Here is a 12,299-nt window from a genome sequence, read left to right on the forward strand (position 1 = left end):
ATTGTAGTTGCGGAACTCGGGATCACGGGCATGTAGTCAGAGCCCGCAAGGATAGTTTGAAGAAACCGCGATTGGATTATCTTCCTTTCTCGTTCAATTCCCCGTAGCTACTACACTACTGGTAATCTGCTATGATCCATGTCTTTGTTTTACCTTACATGGATGAAGAACATGTTATTTCACTTCATGGGATGATTCACTGAATTGTGTTTTATTTCTGGCCAGTTGTTGCCATTGTTGATGATATCTCTCTGCTCGATGGGCATGCACTTATGAGGTATTGCGTCCATCTATTCCTTGGATGAGGTGTGTTAGTTATCCAACTTCCAAAGTATATGATCCCTCACATGCTACGGTTTGCCAAACAACTCTAGATATATTACCAGTAAATTAGAGTGCCCTTGTAAACCACCAATTCGAAGAGCTTTACCTATTAGTAAATTGTGGAGGCCCCATGTAACTTCAAATCTTGAACTACCTAGATCTGTAACTTTTGTAGTCCCCTGGCAACTCAACTATCTCCGTGTTCTGTGTAACAACAACAAAGCTTTTAGTCCCAAACAAGTTGGATAGGCTAGACCCGAAATCCATATAATCTCAGAACCAACTCATGGTTCTGGCACATGGATAGCTAGCTTCCATGCACCCTTGTCCATGGCTAGTTCTTTGGTGATACTCCAGTCCTTTAGATCTCTCTTTACAGACTCCTCCCATGTCAAGTTTGGTCTACCCCGACCTCTCTTGACATTATGAACACGCTTTAGTCGTCCGCTATGCACCGGAGCTTCTGGAGGCCTGCGTTGAATATGCCCAAACCATCTCAGACAATGCTGGACAAGCTTCTCTTTAATCGGAGCTACCTCAACTCTCAGCATGCACATCTCTGCTACACCAAACTGTTGAACATGTCGCCTTTTAGTTGGCCAACACTCGGCATCATACAAAATTGCAGGTTGAATCGCCGTCCTATAGAACCTGCCTTTTAGCTTTTTGTGGCATCCTCTTGTCATAGAGAGCGCCAGAAGCTTGGCTCCACTTCATCCATCGGCTTTGATTCGATGGTTCACATTTTCATCGATATCTCCGTGTTATCTGTAACTTGTAGAAAATTGATGTGACAGATGATACATAAGGCTTTTGGAAAAGTTCTAGACAACTACAATGTTGTAGTTTCCGAATTTCTATTGCATCTTTGGGCATGTCTAGCTAACTCACAAAATTATTTATATAGTGTGTTACTGATGGTGTAGCTTTGTACCATCCGAAAAGCAATTTTTTGCTATGGGACACACAGTTGTTTGCTCTTGACCGAAAAAAGATTGTGAAGCAGATTGTTTTGGTAAATCTTCACTGCTATAATCTTATGTACAAACTTAGACCAAGTTCCTAAGAAACCAACTTTTTTATGGAAAACTTAGGCTTTGCTCCTTCCGTGTTGCGATTGAACATGTTTTATGACGAGGGGAATTGTGACGCCCCCGATTCAACCGTACACTAATCATACACGCAAACGTGTACGATCAAGATCAGGGACTCACGGGAAGATATCACAACACAACTCTACAAATAAAATAAGTCATACAAGCATCATATTACAAGCCAGGGGCCTCGAGGGCTCGAATACAAGAGCTCGATCATAGACGAGTCAGCGGAAGCAACAATATCTGAGTACAGACATAAGTTAAACAAGTTTGCCTTAAGAAGGCTAGCACAAACTGGGATACAGATCGAAAGAGGCGCAGGCCTCCTGCCTGGGATCCTCCTAAACTACTCCTGGTCGTCGTCAGTGGGCATCACGTAGTAGTAGGCACCTCCGGTGTAGTAGGAGTCGTCGTCGAAGGTGGCGTCTGGCTCCTGGGCTCCAACATCTGGTTGCGACAACCAGGTAGAAGGGATAGGGGGAAAAGAGGGAGAAAGCAACCGTGAGTACTCATCCAAAGTACTCGCAAGCAAGGAGCTATACTACATATGCATGGGTATCAAATGGAGTAAGGGTATCATATGTGGACTGAACTGCAGAATGCCAGAATAAGAGGGGGATAACTAATCCTTTCGAAGACTACGCTTCTGGCAGCCTCCGTCTTGCAACATGTAGAAGAGAGTAGACTGAAGTCCTCCAAGTAGCATCGCATAGCATAATCCTAACCGATGATCCTCCCCTCGTCGCCCTGTGAGAGAGCGATCACCGGTTGTATCTGGCACTTGGAAGGGTGTGTTTTATTAAGTATCCGGTTATAGTTGTCATAAGGTCAAGGTAAAACTCCAAGTCGTCCTGTTACCGAAGATCACGGCTATTCGAATAGATTAACTTCCCTGCAGGGGTGCACCACATACCCCAACACGCTCGATCCCATTTGGCCGGACACACTTTCCTGGGTCATGCCCGGCCTCGGGAGATCAACACGTCGCAGCCCCACCTAGGCACAACAGAGAGGTCAGCACGCCGGTCTAAACCTATGCGCACAGGGGTCTGGGCCCATCGCCCTTAGCACACCTGCACGTTGCGTGGGCGGCCGGAAGCAGACCTAGCCTAGTGGCGTTCCAGTCCAATCCAGCGCGCGCCGCTCCGTCGCTGACGTCAAGAAGGCTTCGGCTGATACCACGACGCCGGGATACCCATAACTACTCCCGCGTAGATGGTTAGTGCGTATAGACCAAATGGCCAAACTCAGATCAAATACCCAGATCTCGTTAAGCGTGTTAAGTATCCGCGAACGCCGACCAGGGCCAGGCCCACCTCTCTCCTAGGTGGTCGGAACCTGCCCTGTCGCTCCGCCTCAAAGATCCACTCGCGGGTGCTCCTCAAGCCGACCCGTCTTTAGTCACCACATGTATCATATATAAATTATATAGTATATACCCGTGATCAACTCCCGAGTGATCACGGCCCGATAGTATAGCATGGCAGACGGACAAGGATGTAGGGCCACTGATGATAATCTAGCATCCTATACTAAGCAAGTGGGATTGCAGGTAAGGTATCAACAGTAGTAGCAAGGACAGGCTATGCATCAGGATAGGAATAACGAAAGCAGTAACATGTTACACTACTCTAATGCAAGCAGTATAGGGGAGAGTAGGCGATATCTGGTGATCAAGGGGGGGGGGGCTTGCCTGGTTGCTCTGGCAAGAGAGAGTGGTCGTCAACTCCGTAGTCGTACTGGGTAGCAGCGGCGTCGGTCTCGGTGTCTAGCGAGAGAAGAGGGGGAAGAAACAATAAATATAATGCAAACAAATGCATGACGATGCATGACATGACAAGTATCGGTGCTAGGGGTGCCCTATCGCGGTATGAGGTGATACCGGTGAAGGGGGGAAACATCCGGGAAAGTATCCCCGGTGTTTCGCGTTTTCGGACAGACGAAACAGAGGGGGAAAGTTGCGTGTTCGCTATGCTAGGGATGCGTGGCGGATAAACGGGCTGCGTATTCAAATTCGTCTCGTCGTTCTGAGCAACTTTCATGTACAAAGTTTTTCCATCCGAGCTACGGATTTTTTTATATGATTTTCTAAAGTTTTAGCAATATTCTGAAATTATTAATAATTCGGAAATAAATGTAAAAATGCTATATGCACCCAGCATAGGGTACACAGAACTGTACCCACTGGCTGACGGGTGGGCCAGGGGTCCCAATTGACCAGTCAACATTTGACTGGTCAACAGGGGGTGGGGTCCTCCTGTCATACATCATCTAACTAATTACCGATTAGGTAGTTTAATTAGCAGATTAAGTTAATTAAGTTTAATTAATAGGATAGTTAATTAATTATATTTTCTTTTTTAAAAGTCTTCTTTTTATTTAATTTCACAGGTGCGTGGGCCCAATGGCCAGTGGCCCAGGCGGGTTTAGCGGGCGCGGCTAAACAGGTACGGGCGCCCGAGGCCTCCAGGGGCGCTGCCACGGGCCACGGCAGCGGCTGGAGGGGCGGCCTCGGCCACGGCGAGGTCGGCGGCGGCGGCGCCTGGAGCTGCAGGCGTCGGCAGGCGAGCCGGCGTGGCCAGCGGCGTAGGCGCGGGCATGGCAGCAAGCAGTGGGAGGCGGCGGCGGTAGCGAGCGGGGATGGGCCCCGGGCGCGGCAGCAGGCGAGCGAGGCCGTGCGGGGCGAGCTCCGGAGGCAGAGGCCAACGGCGAGCGTGGCTGCGGGCGGTGGGGAGCAGGAGCGCGCGGCCAGGGGGTGCAGCGGGCGGCGCCATCGAGGGGGCCGCGAGCGGAGCGGGGCAGGTCGCGGGGGCGGCATGGCTGGGCGTCGGCGGATGCAGGGCGCAGTCAGCGCCGGCGAGGACGCCACGGGCGCGGGGTCAGAGAGGGGAGAGAGAGATGAGGAGGGGGTTTCCTCACCCCACGTTGCAGGGGAACAAGCGGCGAGGCTCGAGGCGGCTGCTCGGGGGAGAGACGAGGGTGCGTTCCGGTGAGGTGGCTCCTGCGGCGGGGTCCCGGGCGGCGGCGACGCGGCGTCGGCGTCGTGGCGAGGAGGAGGCCGTCGGGGAGGAGATGAGGAGGCGTCCGGTGAGGTCCAGGTCGATGGCCGACGCGGCCGGCGCGGCGAAAAGCACCGGCGAGCGGGCGAGGCGCGAGGTCGAGCGCCCCCGATCCCGATCTGGATCGGGGAGGGAGAGCGGGGAGTGGGGGAGAGTGGGGACGTGGGCTAGGGTTCGGTCGCCCAGGGGGTTATGGGGGAGTGGGGGGGCGGCCTGGGCCTGGCCTGGTTAGCGGCTGGGCCGCTTGGCCCAGTACGGGGGGGGGGGGGGGTGGTCTGTCTTATTTTATTTTTGTTTTGTATTTCCTTTTCTTTTATTTATTTTCTTTTCTGTTTTATTTTATTCCTCATTGTAATTTAGTTTTGTGAAGTACAAAAATGATCCTTAAATTGGTAATAGGAATTATACCACTGCCACAATTAACTTGGCACCTAAATATATTAGTTTGTAATTGTTTATCATTTTAAAGCATTTAAATAATCATTTTTGCTACTGTTTTAGTTTATTTAGTGCATTTAAGTATTTTATTAAGAGATGATTTCTTCACCAGCATTTATTATGGATTATTAGACACATTAGGGACAATTTAGTTTTGACTTTTGAAAACTTTAATTGTTTTGACTTTAATCCAAATTTGAATTTGGTTCGGTTCCGAGCTAACACGAGATTATCAACAATAATCGAGGTGACGTGGCATCATTACCAGAGGGTTACTGTAGCTTGATTACCCGGGCGTCACAGGAATAATTCCTCTATATTTCTTTAAAAACATTATGACGTGTTGGTCTTAATGATCCTCATATTTTCATACGGCAAAGGAACTGGATGGTTTTTTGATTCATCTGAAGCCAAAATCAGTGATGTTTCTGCCTCATATCTAGATAAAATAGTTACCCTACTATTCAAATCATGTCAATGGTAGGTTGATCTATTGAAGTTCTATCTTGATACAGTACCTTTTTGTTTAACTATTATGTCTATTATATTTGAATCTGTATGGTTTGCCCACTTGTGTATCTTGCGGTCTTTGTTTGATTAAAAAGGTATCATCAAGATTCAAGAGTTTGAGTTTGATTAATGGAATTAGGATTATATTCTAGCAGTTTGTTTGTCTTGATTGGATGTTAGACACAAGTGTTTAGATTTCTAGGGGACAAGTCGAGTCAGCCCTATAAAATAAAGTAGGCATGATGTATACTTCGACCTTAAACCTACCTTTGATCAAACTTTACGTCAGCATGGTTACAATATGAAAAGTTCTGTACTACTGTCTCTGCTTCATATAGAAATGACAACATACAGGAAATGCTTATGAAAGCTCAAACTAAATAGCCAAGAAACTGATATAGCAGAGCTTATCACTCACACTTTTTAAAGAGAATGAAAAATAAAGAGACCAATATTCCTTCATCATTAGGCTTCACATTGACACCTTTTAAAAATAAGCAATATTAGTTCCTTCGGCAACACCACCTTTTTCCACGAAAAGCGCATGATGCTTCCAAAAATCCTAATCTTCTACTTTAACATCTGATGATGGATTGCTGGTTTGGAGTTTGAGAGGCTCATAGATAACCGCATTCACTGCACCGACCATTGCTGTTGGCGAGCTAAACCCATCAATCTGAGAGTAGAACAAGTGATTTATCTTGCACATCTTCCAGAACAGCTCCTTGCATGGCCTAGGAACAACACTGTCTTCCCTAAGAACCAACCTCAGCAAGTCTCTTCGACACGAGGCTATAGATTCCTCTATTGCCTTTTTAGCTGCTTCTGTGGACATAGAACCACCACTTTGAAGAATAAGTAGCGAAACACTATTCACTTTTCCTTGGCTCCCCTCCCTCTGCAGGAGTAGGTCAAAAAGATTGTCAGAATCTCCAAGCAAATCTTAAGAGTTTAGAGTTCAAACAATATTGCAGCAATCAGTATTACTATTTATTGATATTTTTTCCCAATAGGATACAAATACCTAGCCAAACTTTCCATAAAGTTTGTGTGACTAGATATCATAATTCATATGTTTAAGTAGATTATGGATGTCTATCCCCTCTCTCTACTTCCCCCTTACTTAATAAAATAGATACTATCACGGTCGAAAGTGTTCTTCTGCTCGCGAGCTCAAAGCACCTGTGGTGAACAGTAAAAACAAAAAGTAGTAAAAAACTCTGAAATCTGGACAACAAACATTGACGAATTGTCTAAATATGTGCAATTTTTTTGTGAAGAAAAAACTTTCCTAAATACGAAATGTAAGTATCTAGACAATTCATCAATGTTTGTTGCTAAAAAGATTCAGATTTTTTTTGACTTTTTCTACTTTTCTACTGTTCATGAGGGAGCATTTGAGCTTGCGAGCATAAGCCTCTATAAGGGCCTCTTATATAGTTTTTGGGTAAAAAAATACATATATGTCACTAAAGTTCTATCTATAATAGAACTTAGGTAACAACCTGAAAGAGGTGTTTCCTTGAAAAATGTAAAACACGTTTGATTAATCTGTAACGTTTTAATCAGAATCCACCAAGATAAGCTGTGTGTAGATATCTTTTTTGATCAGTTAATGTGAAATGTAACATATAGCCTCTCAGGGCAATCATTTAAAAAGCAGACACCATTTTACATATATTAGATGTCAACCATATTTCTGTAAAACTATGTTTTCTACTTTTTCTCGGACTTGTTGGCTGTGTGCATCTTGTATCAGCCAGGTATTCGCTCATTGTTGTTGTATCTACTTGATATAACGTTTGATGAAAATGCCATTATCGAAAAAACCATTTTTTGTGAGAACTTATTTCCCACTAGAGTTAAATATGGTAGTGGAACTACTAACACAAGTAGAAAAAGGGCCTAATGTGAAGCACATCAGTCCCAGTTTGTAACTGAACCGGCACTAATGTGACCATTAGTGTCGGTTCGAACGGCTATGCATTAGTGCAGGTTCGTGTTAAACCTTTACTACCGGTTCGTGCCACGAACCGGTACTAAAGGGTGGTGGCAGGCTGGCGTCAAGCCGGGGCCCCACGAGCCCCTTTAGTACCGGTTTGTGACACAAACTAGGACTAAAGGTCTAACTTACAGTCTCGGTTTGTGTCACAAACCGGCACTAAAGGGGTCTTCACCTGTAGTCCCAGTTGGAGACACAAACCAGCACTATAGGGCAATTTTCAAACTCACCCCCCACCCCCCGCGCGCGTGTATCGTCATTTAAGTTTTGAAAAGACAAAAGAAAATGATAAAAACTTCAAAAATGAAAATCCTTCGAGATGTAGTTATGTTATTACATCTACTAGTTAGGAAAATTTAAAAACTTAAATTTGGACATGTTTTGCAAAAAATTGTGATGAAAAAGTAAAACGACCATATCTTTTCTATACGATGTTGATAAAAACGTATAATATATCAAAATGTTAAGCACGAAAATCCGCATCCGATTTTGACAAGATGAAGGCCTGTTTGCAAATTTTTAGAATCCTCAAATTCTAAAAGGAAAAAAAGTTATGCTCAAATTTCAGTTTTCTTTGAATTTTGGCTGGTCAAACTATGGTCAAACTACTTATTAATGAAATATTATTGTTACTAAATAATTATTCAAGAATATTAGTGTTACTAAATAATTATTTCAGTTTTTTGAATTTTGGTCAAATCTGGTCAAACTATGGTCAAACTACTTATTCAAGAAATATTAGTGTTACTAAATCATTATTGTTTTTTAGAATAATAGTTTCAAACTCAAACGGTGAAACGTGTGACCTAATGCTCAAGCTAAACTCCTGAGGGTTAATAGGATTGACAACTTACTATTGTCAGGAAGACAACAAGTGCAGACTTGGAAATTAGGGGGAATAGAACTCGGAAGTTAAGCGTGCTCAGGCTGGAGTAGTGAGAGGATGGGTGACTAGTCGGGAAGTTAGACGGTTTGGAATGAGTGATCCACACTTGAGCAGTTATGAGGGGTGATTAGATACTAAATCGTCGGAAATTGAAAATAGAAAAAATCAATTTTTTTCCAAAAAATCCAAAAAAATCAAAAATAAAAACCTTTAGTACCAGTTGGTGTTAACAACTGCGACTAAAGGTCCCCCATACCACGGCGCGGGCTCGCGCCACATGGTGGGCCTTTAGTCGCGGTTCGTGTTGAACCGGGACTAGGGGGCTTTAGTCTCCACCCTTTAGTGCCAGTTGCAGAACCGGTACTAAAGGCCCTTACGTACCGGTAATAAAGCTCCGTTTTCTACTAGTGTAAACTCGCCATTTACTTGTATATATCAGAAAGAGAAATATTTGTGTAATGATAATATAAATATGTAACCAATTATATTCTATGCAGATATGACAAATCATCATGTGTGTTTTTCATAAATGGTGCAAATACCTCAAAGCCTTGGGTGTCATTCAGGAAACGGCCACAAGTGCTCATTAACATGAATAACTCATTGTACTCTTGATCTTTGACAACTGACTCCGAAAGCTCTTGCCCAACGAAGTACAATGACGGGAGCACAATAGGCCCCAATATGTAGGAGACATTTGCACTTGTCATGTACTCATCCATTGTTGGCAAATATTGGCTCCACATCCATTCTGCTTCAGTCATCATAGACCTCAATGCATCTACCCACTGCAGACGAAGCTGAACTCATTATCTTAAAAAGGATGAATTTCAACATGCAATACTCAATAAAGTGCAACTCAACATTACGTGGTCATGCACAAAACTCACCAGTTCTATCAAGTGTTTGCTAACATCACGGTTTTGTACTGCAGAAGCCATTTCTCCAAGCTGATTTACTGTAGTATATATAGCACAAAATAATATTTTTACTCTCTCAGAGTAAAACTGAAGTTCTTGGTGCTTGTCCCACCTAAGACAACCATTAGGAAAGAAAAGCAGGGCATATAATATGTTAGCAAGTGCCCCCAAAAAATACTTGACAAGAAGCGGAAAAAGAGATCAAATTGAGGAACTGTACTTCTCAACTAAGGCTACAAGGTTTTCTAACTCTTCTCTTGATCCCGCAACATCGAAGAAGTCATCAGAAATAGTTGCGAGTATAGAACTTTTGGCCCAAGAAATCCGAGCATCAGATAGTCCTGGAGGGAATATGGTAGCGGAAGGACAGAGATAACAATATGTCACCACCTGTCGTGCAAATTGTAGCTGGTCTAGCCTGTTCTCTTTCACCCAACTGTGGCAAAAAATTGCGCAGATTGTTTATGAAAGAAAGTTAATAAGATGAAAGAGTAAACATGGAGGTTACCTTTCAAGATGCAAGAGTTCATCCTGGTAAATAATCTGAGAAAAGGTGAAATCTTCAACAGCCAAAGCAAGGTGGTCTTTGCTGACATGACATGGCCTGATCCAACAACATATCTGAGGTTGCTGGATATAATTTATATTAATATGATTAGATGAATAAATTCTTTTGGAAATTAAGAATCTTACAAGTATGTTGTTGTCTTCAGCATCTGAGAACCCATAACATTGAAATGTTCGATGTTCCTCCTATGGTCTAGCCGTTCCATTGTGGCATAAAAGGGAAAATTAAGGGCATACTCCACCTGAAATTACGGAAGCATATGATTAATGTAAACTGAACCCTCAAATTTAGGATCAATAATTTTCTGAATATTTTTTTTTCATGGAAGCACCTCCTCAAACATTGGCTCTCTATGAACCCTATCCGAACACAACTTCTCCAATAATAGGCTGCCTGACCAGTAGCCTATGTTATCTAGGATCAATTCTTTTTTTGATACACTAACTCTTGAAGCCTTGTATAGTTCCAACAAAGATTTTGTATCATCTAGATATCCTTGAAGTGAATTATTGAAAGTGGAGGCTTCAGCAACATGGGATAACTCATCTGTGTCAAATTGAACCTTGTCATTAGTTTAAGGCCAAAGATAAAATTAGCAACACAGAGGATTTCAGCCTAAGGAAGCACCTGAAGAAACATCATATCCATTCATCCGTAAAATACGAAACGCCATTGCGCATGTTGCTACATCCAACAAGATTTCTTCATCTCTCTGTAGCCATAAACTGCAAGCTAGATATAGTCAAGTTTACAAGCTACTAATTGAAGATGCGTACCAAATCTTTACTCATGGTCATTACCTGTGCGTCATGTCCAGGATACTTTTTATCTCACTAGAAAAATGATGAGATATTCCAATCTTCTCAAGGGAATCCACCATTGAAAGCTGACAAGATATATTTCTTGGGAACACTGTTGGTACTGCAAAAGACTAATTTGATAAGGTATTCAACAATAGTCCAAATCTTACATAGTCCTCACAGTAAATAGTACACAGTCCCACCTGCGCTACCAAATTTGCTAACGAGAAAATTTAGGTATCCGAGGGCTTTTTCATCATAAGAGTAGATTACTGCAGCAGCAGTAGTGGAAGGAGAGTTGAACAATGATCCGTTCTTCCTCTGGAATTTCATAACTTCATTCCAGTCCACCAGGTTTCCTAACCCTTCAGCAGCATAAGCCATGTATGCTTCTCTCCCATCAGATTTATCCCCTGCAAATCTGTATCAAATACATTTTTTCCAAAATGTTACTCACATGTAACTGAATGCTATTTAATTTCAATGGTAGGAAAAAGACAAGATGAATAATATTATGCCCATTTTCCACTTCAAATCACGGTTCTTCCGAAAGAAAACTTCAAAAATCAACATCATCTTCATAACAAGAAAGAGATAAGAAACAATTAGCAAATAAATTTCCCCATTCACTTTACTAGCTGAATATGAGTGAGCCAGAAGTACAAATGGGAAGGGTATGCATATACAAAAATTTCGTGCCAAAATTATCATTTGACGAACCTTTTCAGTTCAATCTGCTGGATGCTAAGAATCCCATCAATATTAGTTTGCCTAACAGGAAATTCCAAGCCCATTCCAATGGCTAGGCTAATCATACCAGGAAAAGTAATATTGAAACCTATAGGAGCAGCAATCTTCTCATCTATAGAGAATGATAATTTTCTTCCAACAAAATGTAGTCCTATCTCGCAAAAAGGAAAACATAGTCATGTCAGTACACATATTTTTATCTCAACTAGAGCTTTCAGATTGACCAAGTAGAAGACATTGAAACAACACAACACCAACAGGTAAACGAGTCCTTTTCCCAACCTCTCTTTATGTGCTCCGGGCCAACATTCCATTTCTTGAGTGCAATAACACAAGCCAATGTGGATAAGAGAATAAACTTGTGTGTTGATGAGTCGAATTCGCCGATACCCCAAGAACCATCGTCCTGTTGGTTTTGCAATATCCATTTGACACACTGAGGGAAGTGTGGAGCCCTCGGATAACCCCGCAAGGGCACCATAGCAACCCATGCCGTGTCGTATGGAGATGGTGGCAGTTCAGGATTCTTGAGCTGCTTCTTTATTCTAGCCTCCCGCTCCTAGTATGCAGGAATTGATCGTGGGTATTCTTTAGACAGTAAAATCAGGGGGCAATCTCAAACCTCAGCATTTAACTGAAACAGTGATGTTCATACCTTGTTTTGAAGGCTCGCATTTCGTCCTACCAAACTCCTCCCAGCTGTTTGTAGAAAGGAGAGTTATATTACATGGTCAATTAGGTGTTTTCGGCCAAAAAAAAGAGCATGTTTTCCGTGAGAAATCGTAGAGTGGTGGCAAACAACTAATCAGGCTACAATTGTGGTGGTTTTGTACATTTTACTCTAGCTGATGCGGTCGCCCCTAGCATAACTCCTGCGCATGGTGGACCCGCAAAAATCCCTATTTCTCTTGCTTGGGGTACTGTGAAGCAATGGTTCTCTTTAAT

General features: G+C 43.0%; 1 protein-coding gene and 1 long non-coding RNA gene across 2 annotated transcripts; both read right to left on the bottom strand.

Moving 5' to 3' along the window:
• Positions 1-1,559: 1,559 nt before the first annotated feature.
• On the bottom strand, positions 1,560-4,632 carry LOC147987071 (uncharacterized). Its single transcript, XR_015615269.1, has 3 exons — positions 4,341-4,632; positions 3,115-3,189; positions 1,560-1,868 (listed from the first exon to the last, which is right to left on the bottom strand). It is a non-coding gene; the product is annotated as an uncharacterized LOC147987071 (long non-coding RNA).
• A 1,080-nt stretch (positions 4,633-5,712) lies between these two features.
• Positions 5,713-12,053, bottom strand: LOC125534266 (ent-kaur-16-ene synthase, chloroplastic). Its single transcript, XM_048697528.2, has 13 exons — positions 12,010-12,053; positions 11,637-11,913; positions 11,325-11,505; positions 10,808-11,025; positions 10,605-10,725; positions 10,432-10,529; positions 10,136-10,350; positions 9,930-10,045; positions 9,745-9,840; positions 9,457-9,672; positions 9,207-9,348; positions 8,859-9,104; positions 5,713-6,326 (listed from the first exon to the last, which is right to left on the bottom strand). Exons 2-13 carry the CDS (start codon positions 11,833-11,835, stop codon positions 5,991-5,993), a joined length of 2,184 nt encoding a protein of 727 aa, XP_048553485.2. The 5' UTR covers positions 11,836-11,913; positions 12,010-12,053; the 3' UTR covers positions 5,713-5,990.
• Between the last annotated feature and the right edge of the window lie 246 nt (positions 12,054-12,299).

Source organism: Triticum urartu, chromosome 2A (assembly GCF_056163025.1).
Source record: "Triticum urartu cultivar PI428250 chromosome 2A, HENAU_Tu73, whole genome shotgun sequence".
NCBI lineage: Eukaryota > Viridiplantae > Streptophyta > Magnoliopsida > Poales > Poaceae > Triticum > Triticum urartu.